The 13,782-nt window shown below is 35.0% G+C and overlaps 1 protein-coding gene across 1 annotated transcript; it reads left to right on the forward strand.

Annotated features, from left to right (window-relative positions):
• The first annotated feature begins 8,874 nt into the window (after positions 1 to 8,874).
• On the forward strand, positions 8,875 to 10,197 carry LOC136774885 (putative nuclease HARBI1). The gene is made up of 4 exons (XM_066729362.1): positions 8,875 to 9,056; positions 9,113 to 9,253; positions 9,337 to 9,604; positions 9,667 to 10,197. Exons 1-4 carry the CDS (start codon positions 8,875 to 8,877, stop codon positions 10,195 to 10,197), a joined length of 1,122 nt encoding a protein of 373 aa, XP_066585459.1.
• Positions 10,198 to 13,782: the final 3,585 nt, after the last annotated feature.

Genomic DNA, 13,782 nt, shown 5'->3' on the forward strand with positions numbered 1-13,782 from the left:
TGGAATAACGTGCGAATCTTTATAGTTTAAATTACAATTGTTGTGAGAGGGTCCTCTATATTTACCTGTTAAATGATCATGATCGCGAACACGTATTTGATTTGGAAGAAATGGCTTTTTACATATATGACAATCGGGATCATTGTTATGACGAAAATTTTCGCTAATACTTAGCGTTCTCATAGGCACTACAGTCTTTAGTTTTTCGCTCGCTATGCTAGCAATTTTATCGAGTTCTCGCACAAACCATTCTATACACTCGAGTCCACGATATGATTTATAGGTTGAGAGCGATGAATCACGAACGCTTTTAAAATAATATCCTACACTAAAGGATAAATGTTTTTGATAAATACTACTATTACCGCTCGTTTCATTCACTTTCTCTAATAAACATTCAATGTCTGCATATACGACGAATGGGGTCCTCTCATTGTTCTTGTCATTTTTAAAGGACACCCAACGGTCCTCTTCAGGTAGCAGTATACGGACGTTTATATTGAGCTGACTGCAATCACGTTTATGAGATTGAAGTTTATCCTCATTGAAGAAATAGTGTAAACATCTAAGAGAAAAATCATATTAGTATATAAACATTAAATAAAATTATATTAAAATATAAACAGTATAACATAACGATTACAAATAAGATGAGATTGTTTTTTTCGAGTCAGTTGTTTCTTTAGCAAGCGAGAAAGATTCGTGATACATAAAAAATGTGCTGCACCTTGATGTTCGAGAAGAAGAAGATTCGCATGTCTCGATTTCTCACATTTTGTGAGTTGAAGAGGTGCAATAATTTTATTCTCCTGCCCTTCCTGCTCATCCACCATGGTGAAAACATTAATCGACACATCATTATCTTCTTCAAATTTAGGTATCTGCCTTAATGTGGTTGGAAATGTTATACTTCTGACGTTGAAAACAGATTTAAAATGGGGGTATGAAGATTGTCGTTGTGGGTTTTTAGTTGAAATAGTCGGATAGAGTGCAGCCGTTACAGCCCATGCAAAACATGTATTATCATCACTCTGTATGTTTATCACTGCATGTTTGTTCTTAATATATTTTGGAAGGTCGATTCCACAGCCTGCATGTAGTGGATTATAGTGATTAATATTCACAATTAAATTTAATATTTTTTCCAAAGCCCACCCACTATCACGCTCTTGAAATTCACCTAATTTTGTTAAAATTTTATCTATGACGTTTGTTTTATACCAATCACTAAAAGTATCAGTCTTGAATAAAATCACATTTTTTGTGGAAATATGTTTGATATCACTAATTTCCTTGCAAATAAATTGTCCGTTGAATACCATATTTATCTTAACAGCGCTTACTTTACTGAATACTTTGTTCATGTAGGATTGCAGCATTTCTGATGCTGCCAATAGAAATTCATGTGGTTCGATATAATTAGTGTTTACTATCATACCACTACACATTCGACTTTTAAATGATGAATCAAGATCTTTCCAAATAAGCTTTTCCGCATTAATGCCCGCTCCAATTGAATTTTTATTTTTCGCCGCATGGAGAAGTAACTTTCGAATACATTTTATTTCTGCAAGATTTTTCTGTATAGCATCTGGAGTTGCATTCCGGTTGGATTCTCTCAAATCTCGAATATAATCACGACACTTGCAAACCCACTCGCGATAATCATGCTGAGTTCGTAAATCGGGATTCTTAAGAGCGTGATTTGAAGAATAACTTTTTTCTCTTGCTGCTCTGATTAATCGGCACTGTATCTGAGCAATTTCCGTAAATATTTTCTGCCTTGCCCCTATACGTGCATTGCGGCTAGCAACTCTCAATTTTTTAATGTAATCGCGACAATCACGTACCCACTCACGATATTCATCCTGGCTATTTAAAACTCTATTTAGAAGCGACATCGTAGTTCTTTCCGTTTAAATGATCAGCGTGAAACTAATGAAAAATCTTAGATGGAGAACCCTTCAAATAATCAGTCTCCGAGACACTTCAGTAACATAAATACTTTACGGATCAGGTTTCGCGTTGAAGTAAAAAGAATGCATTCAAGTTTAAAATATACATATATTCTAGATTTTTGATTCATACATATATTTCATATAATATACATTTCTCAGTGCGCATATACCTTCATGATTCATGCAAATAGGAAGTTGTGAATTATATAAACCATCTTCTAAATTATAATTTCCCCACACATATTCATCTACATTACTAATTTCTAAATCACAAATACTCTTTAACCAATTTAACTTTTCCACCCCTTTTACAAAAACCGTATCCTCATATACATATTTTTTTATAATATCTTTATATTTATAATATGGTGAAAAACCATCCATCCAATTTAAGCCATGATGATTGAAAAAGATTGAACTGAAAATGAAATTCCTTATTCATTGAAAATAATAATTCGTTGTTTTTTATAAAATATACTTACTCTGTTTTCTTTCTCTCCTCTTCACTTAACCAAGTATGTGGAAAGGGGGGTGAAAATAAAATATGATGCACTTTTAGTTCTTGTAAAACTGCAAATTCTTTAACTATAAATGTCTTATCCATTAAATGGAATCCTTGAAAATCGACGAACGTTGGGATCATCATGTTAGCGTTTTTAATACTAAATTTATTACACTTTGCCGTTATTTTAAATATATTCTTTTTTTGTTTCTCTAAAGTTTTCCCCTTCTCTTCAAACCAAGTATTTCAATTCTCCCACTATCCTTAACTATTCTCTCTTTGGACCAATGGTGTTTCTAAAAGTGTCTGGTTAGTCACCTCCCACCACAGACCAAATTTTTCACATCCCTTACAGCATTTAAAAGATCTTGAGGAGCGTGTAGGGTAGTCTTCAGTTCAGTTCTAGCTTTAGAATATTGAATACTACTTAATTTTTTCGCTCAAGTTAGAAAATGTTCAGTTTAAACAGTATCACCCATATAATAGATATTGATGGATTTATGGTGAACAAGAAAATAGTATATAAAGAAGTAGCCATAAAAGATGTAAAAACTGATTACACATATTACGCCTCGTTTAAAGTGAATAACACATTTCATGATTTAAGTATTAAAGATCAAAAAAGTGCTAACTATGTGTATAGAAATGTACATGGCATAGAATATGGAAATATGGGTTTTGAAAAGTATATACAAAGTGAAATATATGACTTCATAAGAATTGTGCAACGAGACTATATGTATCCAGTAGTTGCATACAAAGGGGGCACTATAGAACGTGATATTCTAAATTTAATGGGCATTGAATGCATTAATTTAGAATATTACAAGTGCCCCAAGTATGACAATTTAAGGCAACATTTTACAACTTTCAACCTCCCATGCGAACTGCATAAATTAAAATTCAGTGGCAGATCAGGAAAACCAATCCACTGTGTCTACCAGGAGGTGGATGTTTTCGCAAAGTGGGTGCGAAAACAAATAGAAGGTAAATAATAAAAATTAAGTTCGCAATTTACTTGATATTAATAACTTTTTTGTATGTTTCAGAGTCTGTTATTAGCTGAATGGGCTAAATATTAGTTTAATTTGTATTAGTTTTTTATATAAGTTTAATTTGTATTAGCTTTTATATAAGTTTCATTTGTATTAGTTTTTATATAAGTTTCATGTTCGTTTTTAATTATATGATAAATTTTATTTAAAAGACTCTTTCTTTTCCTCTACTCCTATTTCCCTTAATTTAATCTGTAAAAAACAAAAAAAACATAAAAAAGAAAAAAGGAAATAAATTTGACATGATTTCACCTATTATTCTTGTAATTATAGGAATTACTTGAGAATTCTGTCTATACGCTAAATTAATAACCATTTGATACTGCATATTTTTTCACTTTATATTTATCGACAGCTTGTATAAGAAAAAAGGAATCTGTATCCAAGGTTCAAGAAAGGTACAATGTGAAATTAAAAGAAGGACCCAAGGAGGAAAATAGTAGGAGGGAATAAATGGGTATGTGGAGGGAAAAAGACCCTTCAATGGTGTAGAGGTAGGTTGAGAGGGAAGAAAAATGGTTAAATGTGAAATCAAGTTAAATGGCGGGTCTATAGTAGGAAAATAGTGGGAGGGTCTAGGATAAGTATGTGGAGGGAGAAAAGACCCTCCGAGGGCAGGACTAAGAAAACAAAAATGGCAGTCCGTAAGATGCTTAGGACCCCTAGCGGTGTAGCTGCCCCAGTAATTTTCGTGATCGCCACCTAGTGGAGAAAAAAGAAACTTTTTCCTCCACCAACTAAAATACAAAAAAAAGTTCTCTGGGTAACTGTCAGGATAACTAACCATCCGGGCCCTAGGGTGATGGGAGAGGGGTAACCCTTAGGGAACTAGTGGACCCGTAGGATAACTAACCATCCGGGTCCTAGGGTCATGGGAGAGGGGGTAAGCCTTAGACAACTAGTGGACCCGTAGGATAATTAACCATCCGGGCCCTAGGCTGATGGGAGAGAGGGTGAGAGATTCTAAGAGAGAAAGAGAGGGTGAGAGGGATCTCTCTCTCTCTCTCTCTCTCTCTCACTCCCCATAGCCAAAGCATTTCCTCCGCACACCCGCACCCTCCTCATCACCCAATAAACCCTAGCTCTTAAGAAGACACTTCCCCCCGCACACCCGCACCCCCCTCATCCCCCATATACTACAGCTCTCAAGAAGACACTTCCCCCCGCACACCCGCACCCCCCTCACCCCCATGTCACAGGAACCCAAGACACTTCCCCCCGCACACCCGCACTCCCCTCACCACCGTGTCACAGGAACCCAAGACACTTTCCCCCGCACACCCGCACTCCCCTCACCACCGTGTCACAGGAACCCCCTAGCTACCACTACTAGCATGGTATTGCTGAAATCCGTGAAATGCTATCAGAAGTAGTCCGAAAGCACTGAGAGCTTATTATACCTAAAACACTATACTTCGTTTCTTGTCTATGAATCACACTTACTATACATATTGCGCGGTATAGTCAATTCTCGCCAACAAACTATACAGCGTAGTACACTGTGGGAAATTGAATCGTGGCCATTTCAGTTAACTTCACCTCGTACTTCCTTGACCTAAACTACACTATAGATAAAAATCATTTATGTTGATATCATGAAACAGACTATAGTAAATAGTGTGGCCAACTGAAAATAATATCTGTTAATTACATATAGTCAACTCGTGGTTAGTTCGTAAAATAGCAAATGTCAATTTTGAAGTGTTAGAAGCTATAACAGCACAAACGATCAAATTCAACAAATATTTGTTAAAGATTAACTCGATTAATCTGTATTGCAATAAAATATGTAATTAATTTTTATAAATTGTACTGTGGAGCAGCTAAATCAAAGGATGTGATATATAGAAAAAGAATGATAATTATCAGATAAGTATTTGAAACTATATGAAGAAAACCGACTAGAAACTTTTCTTTATTTAAATATTTTACAATTTATATTACAGCAATTATTATAATAAGGAGGAGCTAAAGCTGGATAAACTTTTAATAATAGAACAGGCCAAAGAGCACTGTTATTTCTTTAAAGTGCAAGGTGTTTGAATAGATCCATAAAAAAAAGCTGCATGATTGTTTGGGCATATAATTATTTATCTATTCATGTATTGAAAACTATATATTGCACATCTTTACAAAAATATGAAATTCCAGGCATACTGGACAAAAATAAAAAAATTATTAACTTGTTGGAGTCCCTTGACAGCCATTTATCACAGCTTCATAGATGTCCATCGATTCTGGATGAGAGGATTTAGGTAGATCTAAAAAAATATAATTTGCATGTTAAAGAATTTTTGATTTGTTAAAAAAAGTTATAAATTTACCTTTAATAGTCAATAGCATTGCCATTGTTTTCTATGACTTGCATCAACCTATTTGGGACAGAGTTAACTAGATTTTGGCAAATTTCAGGCTCTCCTCTAAGGGCTTCCCACTCTCGCATGACATGTTCTCTCAATGCAGCTTTTGTTCTCTCTGCTTCTGGCCTCCAGCGTTTTGTAATTATTCCCCATATGTTTTCTATCACATTGAGGTCAGGGGATTTTGATGGCCAGTCAACTACGGATATATCTCTTTGCTGATTGAACCAATCTCTGGTTTTGTAAGAGGTGTGCACGCTAGAGTTATCTTGCACATATTCTATTATAGGCATTTCATTTGCCGGATAAATAGCTCTTACTGTTGGTAACATTACGTCTTCTAGCACATCTACATAGACATCAGAATTCATCTTGGTGTCAATTTCGTGTAGCTCGCCAATGCCATACTTGGATATCCATCCCCAAAATGCCAACGAAATTCTACTGCTCTTATCTCTTGGCAGCACATATTTCTCTTGTAGCCTTCCATCGTCTGGCCTCCAGACATGCATTCGCCCATCTGCAGTGGAGACGAATACCTTCTCATCCGTCCAAATTACTTTGTCCCAATACTCTTCTGTTTTACTCAAATGTTGTAAAACAAATCCTATTCTTCTTTCTTTATGCTCATTCGTATACTTAATTTTCTTACAGGGACGATGGCAATGGATTCCCTGTCGATGCAAAATATTGCGTATCGTTTTTCGTGTAACTTGTGAACTTATTTCATTTAAAATCATGGCAGAAGGCTGGAAAGGATTATTTTCCATTGAATTTACAATTATCCTATTTTCTTCTGCGGTTGTCTTGGCAAGTCCATGATTGCTTTTTCTAAGGTCTTGCAATCCTCCTAGGCCATTCTGCTCATAACGATCAATCCACTTACTGACAGTGTGTCTGTTTAAATTTAACTTCCTTGCAATTTCAGAAATTGTATAATTTTCTTCTTTTAAAGCAATGATCTTTCCTTTTATAAAGATATCTTTCTCTCTTTGATTCATGCTTGCCATTGTTTAAACAACTTTCACTGAACTGTATCTCACAGTCTTGCAAGGAAGTTAAATTTAAACAGACACACTGTCAGTAAGTGGATTGATCGTTATGAGCAGAATGGCCTAGGAGGACTGCAAGACCTTAGAAAAAGCAATCATGGACTTGCCAAGACAACCGCAGAAGAAAATAGGATAATTGTAAATTCAATGGAAAATAATCCTTTCCAGCCTTCTGCCATGATTTTAAATGAAATAAGTTCACAAGTTACACGAAAAACGATACGCAATATTTTGTATCGACAGGGAATCCATTGCCATCGTCCCTGTAAGAAAATTAAGTATACGAATGAGCATAAAGAAAGAAGAATAGGATTTGTTTTACAACATTTGAGTAAAACAGAAGAGTATTGGGACAAAGTAATTTGGACGGATGAGAAGGTATTCGTCTCCACTGCAGATGGGCGAATGCATGTCTGGAGGCCAGACGATGGAAGGCTACAAGAGAAATATGTGCTGCCAAGAGATAAGAGCAGTAGAATTTCGTTAGCATTTTGGGGATGGATATCCAAGTATGGCATTGGCGAGCTACACGAAATTGACACCAAGATGAATTCTGATGTCTATGTAGATGTGCTAGAAGACGTAATGTTACCAACAGTAAGAGCTATTTATCCGGCAAATGAAATGCCTATAATAGAATATGTGCAAGATAACTCTAGCGTGCACACCTCTTACAAAACCAGAGATTGGTTCAATCAGCAAAGAGATATATCCGTAGTTGACTGGCCATCAAAATCCCCTGACCTCAATGTGATAGAAAACATATGGGGAATAATTACAAAACGCTGGAGGCCAGAAGCAGAGAGAACAAAAGCTGCATTGAGAGAACATGTCATGCGAGAGTGGGAAGCCCTTAGAGGAGAGCCTGAAATTTGCCAAAATCTAGTTAACTCTGTCCCAAATAGGTTGATGCAAGTCATAGAAAACAATGGCAATGCTATTGACTATTAAAGGTAAATTTATAACTTTTTTTAACAAATCAAAAATTCTTTAACATGCAAATTATATTTTTTTAGATCTACCTAAATCCTCTCATCCAGAATCGATGGACATCTATGAAGCTGTGATAAATGGCTGTCAAGGGACTCCAACAAGTTAATAATTTTTTTATTTTTGTCCAGTATGCCTGGAATTTCATATTTTTGTAAAGATGTGCAATATATAGTTTTCAATACATGAATAGATAAATAATTATATGCCCAAACAATCATGCAGCTTTTTTTTATGGATCTATTCAAACACCTTGCACTTTAAAGAAATAACAGTGCTCTTTGGCCTGTTCTATTATTAAAAGTTTATCCAGCTTTAGCTCCTCCTTATTATAATAATTGCTGTAATATAAATTGTAAAATATTTAAATAAAGAAAAGTTTCTAGTCGGTTTTCTTCATATAGTTTCAAATACTTATCTGATAATTATCATTCTTTTTCTATATATCACATCCTTTGATTTAGCTGCTCCACAGTACAATTTATAAAAATTAATTACATATTTTATTGCAATACAGATTAATCGAGTTAATCTTTAACAAATATTTGTTGAATTTGATCGTTTGTGCTGTTATAGCTTCTAACACTTCAAAATTGACATTTGCTATTTTACGAACTAACCACGAGTTGACTATCAGTGTATTTCGAACCAAGCTGCTCGGCTAATATTTTTTTTTCGACAGTTGGTAACGACTAGCTAAGCCAAGCTAAATTGAAAAGTGTTCCGAGTTCCGAAGTTTCGAACCTAAACCAGAATTGCATTTACGATAATTCCTTAATTAATTGAGTGTTATTAAGTTTTTATATGTTAAATATTAAATGTAAAATACTTTTTCTTTATATTTGTCCTGATAAATTATATTTATTATATGAATTATGTAAAAATCATTTGTTAAGGTGAAGGCAGAATTTGATGACAGCTATTTAACCCCAGTTAATGGAATAACTAATAAATAATATGGAACAAGCGCTTGATTTATTATTTAATGGTTCCTATAGTAGCGACAATAGTACCGATGAAGATATTAAAATGTTTCTTACGGATAGTAATCCTATTGTTATGAGAAAGCCGAGAGTAATTAATTTTATAGAAAATGTGGTTTATGCCTATGATAATGATGAATTTAAAAAACATTTTCGGTAAGTAAGCATGTGATAATTTATTTTCAGTTAAGAATTATATATTTATATTTCAGAATGGGCCGTGTTACTTTTTATTTCTTGTTGAATATGATAGAACCATATGTAAAAGATATGGTAAGTAAAGGGCCTCTTATATCAACAGAAACGCAATTATACATAACTTTATATGTATTAGGAACCCCTGATTCATATAGATAAGTGTTATATTTATTTACTGCCATATGTATTTATTTTAAACAATGTAGTGATAAGAATACTAAATTAAAATTTATTTTACGTCCATAGTAACTAAATTTAATGTGGGCAATGCAACAGCCTGGCGGGCAGTAAAAAGAGTTGTTAAAGCCTTATGTATTTTACGAAATACCTTTATCAGGTGGCCTACTGAAGAAGAAGCAGAAGCTACTGCCAATACAATAGTAGGTAAATATAAATTTCCAGATGTACTAGGCATTGTAGATGGGACGCACATAAGAATTAATGCTCCGAAAGAAAATTCAACAGCCTACATTAATAGAAAAGGATATCATTCTATACAGCTGCAGGTATAAGCTATAATTAAAAGCATAACATTTTCATTTTGCTGATTTACTTTGAAATTGTATAGGTAATTTGTAATGAAAAGCGTGAATTTATCCATTGCTATGCTGGTATGCCAGGCTGTGTTCATGACATGAGAGTTTTCAAATACTCTGGTGTCCAGCAAAAATGTAGTGAAGATTATTTTGGAAATAAACATTTGCTAGGAGATTCAGCCTACGTACTTCAGAAACAAGTTATGATACCCTATAAGGATAATGGACACTTGTCACTCGGAGAAAGAAACTACAATTACATTTTGTCTCGTAGCAGGATTATAATAGAAAGAGCCATTGAACTTTTAAAAGGAAGATGGAGATTTATTTTGGACAAGTTACCTATGAGAAAGACAAACTTAATACCTTACTATGTTATGGCATGCACTGTGCTTCATAATATATGTTTGATGAGGGGAGATGAAGACATTGAGTACCCAATTACGATTTTAAATGAAGTTGATAATGAAGGACCTTTAGAAATCACACCCGAACAATTACATGATGGAAATATTAAAAGAGAGGAAATTAAAAACAACCTAATGATTATAAGACGTCATTAAAGTTTATTTATATTTTCTAAAATATAAGTATATATGTGTAAACTATAACATTAATATATTTTTTAAATAAAATATTATATATTGAATTTAAAACATCAATATGAACTCTTTAAATCTTAATAAATACCGTATTTATGTCACAGATTGATTATCACAGAGTATTTAAATAATTAAATCACAGTTTGACTTTCCACCCGTTTAAATCAGTAAGATTCTACAGCTTATTTTTAATGTCTCTTAATATTTCAAGTTTTTCTTTTTTGTAATTTTCATCAATTTCAAGTTTTCTTTTTTTAAGTTCTATTATATTCTTTAAAAAATCAGCTTTGTTGTATTTACAGTAAAGTTTTGAACCTGAAAAAAATTCTAACCTTAATATGTGTCAAAACTGCGAAATGTAAACATCCATATGTTAGTATAAGAATATATAATAAAATTTACCTAAATTTGGCAAATGATTTTCATTTATATCCTGCCCAAGAGGTACACTTGACCCAGCAGTAGAGAGTAGCTGTACCCATGGCATCCTACCAAATATTTCATTCAAAATCTATAAATAAATCAATTTAAGTATACAATGATTAAAACTAATTATATCATTTTGTAAAATTCTTACTTCAAAATGTTCCATTGATTTAGGTTCATTTCCAGATTGACGGTTGAGGTCAACACATTTTTTATACAACTTTTTTAAGTTTTCAATTTTGGCATTACATTGAGATAATGAAAACTGATATCCTTTTTCCCTCATTTTCCTTGACAGCTTCTTATACGCTTAATTATTTGTTATCTTTCCATCTTTTAATTGCTCATGCAGTTCAGCATAAATAGATAACAACAATTTTGTTTCATTACATGTCCATTTATGTCTAACGTTACCTAAACAGAAATACAAATTAATTAATCGCATTATTCAATATAACTATAGACTTTTACAATTAAAATTAATTTATTACTAGACAGTGGCTGTACATCATCTACATCTTCTTCGATGTCTTCTAACTCTTCATTTTCTAAACAGTTTCTTCTTGTAGCAATAGCAATATCAGTTGAAACACAATTAACTTTTTGTCTTTTTATTTCTTTCTCAGCTGTATCTGATGCGTTTAGAATATTTACTGAACCTGCAAATATATTGTTCAGTTGCAACATAAGTTCATAACATTTATATTATAAAACAATTTAATTAAAATACTATAAACTCATATTTAAATATAATATATTAACAAAATGCCAAATATTAAATTATATACATACTTGTTTCAAGTAATTGGTCATTTTTGCTAAATAATTGTGGATGTTTGTGTTTCTGTGTTTGCAAAAATTGCTTAGCATATAAATAATCTGAAATGTTAAAATCTATATAATTCATTTATTATAATAGAATTTTATAATTTGTGGTTTTCTGTACATACCTTTATGTGCTAATTCATATATATCTGTACTTACTAAAAATTTATAAGTCACATTAGTCTCATCTTCTCTAATTTGTAAAAGCTTCATTTCCTTCGACATTTTAACAATATTGTTATATCAACTTGGATCACAATCGTAAGTTTAACCTGATTAAAATTTATGTAAGTTTCAATTTAATTTTTCTTCTTTTGTTAGATTCGAAACTTCGGAATTCGGAACACTTTTCAGTTTAGCTTGGCTTAGCTAGTCGTTACCAACTGTCGAAAAAAAATATTAGCCGAGCAGCTTGGTTCGGAATACACTCTATATGTAAGTAACAGATATTATTTTCAGTTGGCCACACTATTTACTATAGTCTGTTTCATGATACCAACATAAATGATTTTTATCTATAGTGTAGTTTAGGTTGTAACGTCTCGCGTTAGGAAGTATAAAAGCGCGGAGTTTTCGGAATTCAACCGTTTCGGGCACTATGCGTTCACCTAGTTAACCCGGGGTCGGTAGCGATTCGGGAGATGATATTGGAACTTACCTTTGAAGATGCTGGACAAAATCGTCTGTGGCGCAGCAACGGGACGTCTCCTAGGCTCGTAATGATCGATTTGGTTGAGAAGGGTAGCGAATGAAGTGATGGAAGCACTGATTTTATGGTTTAGACAGAATTTATATAGTACGGATGATAGCGAATACAAATATATATCAAGAATTTAGCAAAAGTACAGACAGTAGTAATAATAGTTAAAGCAAAAGAAATAATGTCCAAATTCGAATCTGTCCGGGGTTTTTATACCCCGGGAGGGCGAGGCACAAACATTTTTTGGGAGTGTGGTGGGGGAGCACGGGGAAGATGAGAATAGGGAGAATATGCATGGTTAGTCTACCCCCACCATGGCTGGCCCGAAAGTTTGCACCCCACCTACATTGAACTTACAATCTAGAGGCGTCAAGGCCCTTCTACTCACGCTATGAGTTTGCGCTTCGTCGGGGGGGGGGGGGGGCTTGGTTCCCGATGCCGGGAGTCTAATTCCTCGTCGGAGGTGGGTACGTACCACCCCGAGCTAGATGAAGATCCCCCGAACACGCAAACCGCACAGGCGGTATCCAGGTCCATGATCCTGGTGTGGCAGCGCACACATTCGCGTATGATCCTGAAGTTGGGATCATGAATGGCGCACCCGGTGCATGGTCCGCCGTTTGTGAAAGTGGCCAGGCACTTGGTGCAACGCTCTAACACCTTATATATGAGCCCCTGGCACGAGAAGCAACAAGCGTCCATGCGCCAGGTCTCTCTGGTTATCTCCACCACCTCGTCCATTGAGTAGTGCCTCGTGTGCCCGGGACATCAGATGGTAGCAATCAGCGCACAACATCCTGGGGTGTGTTTTGTTGGTGCGATGGGCTATCCTTATCCCCTGTACGAAGTACAGGGGATGACTACCCCTAATGCAGCGTGTTTCCACGAAGGGGAACATTCTGCCTGAAAAGTAGAAAAGATGGTAAGGAAGGAGTAGCGTGGGTAGTAGAGGAAACTGACAAGCGGTAAGCGAAGAGTGCACAGAGAGATGGCGCTGCAAGCTATAAATGTAGGTACTTATCCTATAGTAGATGAGTAGAGGAGGAAGTTCCGAGCTATGTCTCCAGGTGCCGCCTCAGTGGTTTGAGCTGAGACGTTACACCTCCCCCCCTAGGGGTAAAAGAAATTTCGAAAGAGGAAATTTCTTTTAGGACCAAGAATTAGGAATTCTTTATGTTATATTCTTCCTTCTCTCTCGTTTCGTTAACTAATTCTAAATACGAGACGTTCGAAGCATTTCGGTCGCTGGCGGATAGATTGCGTGGTTATACGGGACTATTTTTCCTTATGGTGGTTAATTCTTCGTTCTCTGGAGTGTCCAGGATGTTGTCCGTTGGTTGAGTGGCGTTGTCGTGTTGGGGTTTCGCCCGATGTAACAGGAGGCTGGTCAGGGAGGTCCAGAACGCTCCCAAGATGTGGAGGCCGCATCCGTAAGCAGAGTGTAAAGCGTATCCGCGCAATAAGGCATCACAGGTGTTCTTGATCATTAGTAATATAATGTATATTCCGAGCAATCCTGCGCTCGTGGTCCCAAAGGTGGTGATGCCAGTCCAGATTTTCCTAAAGGTGGATTGGGTTATTTTTTCGATGGTTTC

The sequence above is a fragment of the Prorops nasuta genome, unplaced genomic scaffold (assembly GCF_024137725.1).
Source record: "Prorops nasuta isolate Cenicafe-Biocafe unplaced genomic scaffold, Cenicafe_Pnas_1.2 PNAS00007, whole genome shotgun sequence".
Classification (NCBI taxonomy): Eukaryota; Metazoa; Arthropoda; class Insecta; order Hymenoptera; family Bethylidae; genus Prorops; species Prorops nasuta.

Bases quoted from the DNA above. Each gene is read 5' to 3' on its own strand.
- LOC136774885 (XM_066729362.1), top strand. From the start codon at position 8,875: ATGGAACAAGCGCTTGATTTATTATTTAATGGTTCCTATAGTAGCGAC. The intron at 9,057-9,112 runs GTAAGTAAGCAT...TTTATATTTCAG, and splicing joins GAATTTAAAAAACATTTTCG to AATGGGCCGTGTTACTTTTT. The intron at 9,254-9,336 runs ATAAGTGTTATA...AATTTATTTTAC, and splicing joins GGAACCCCTGATTCATATAG to GTCCATAGTAACTAAATTTA.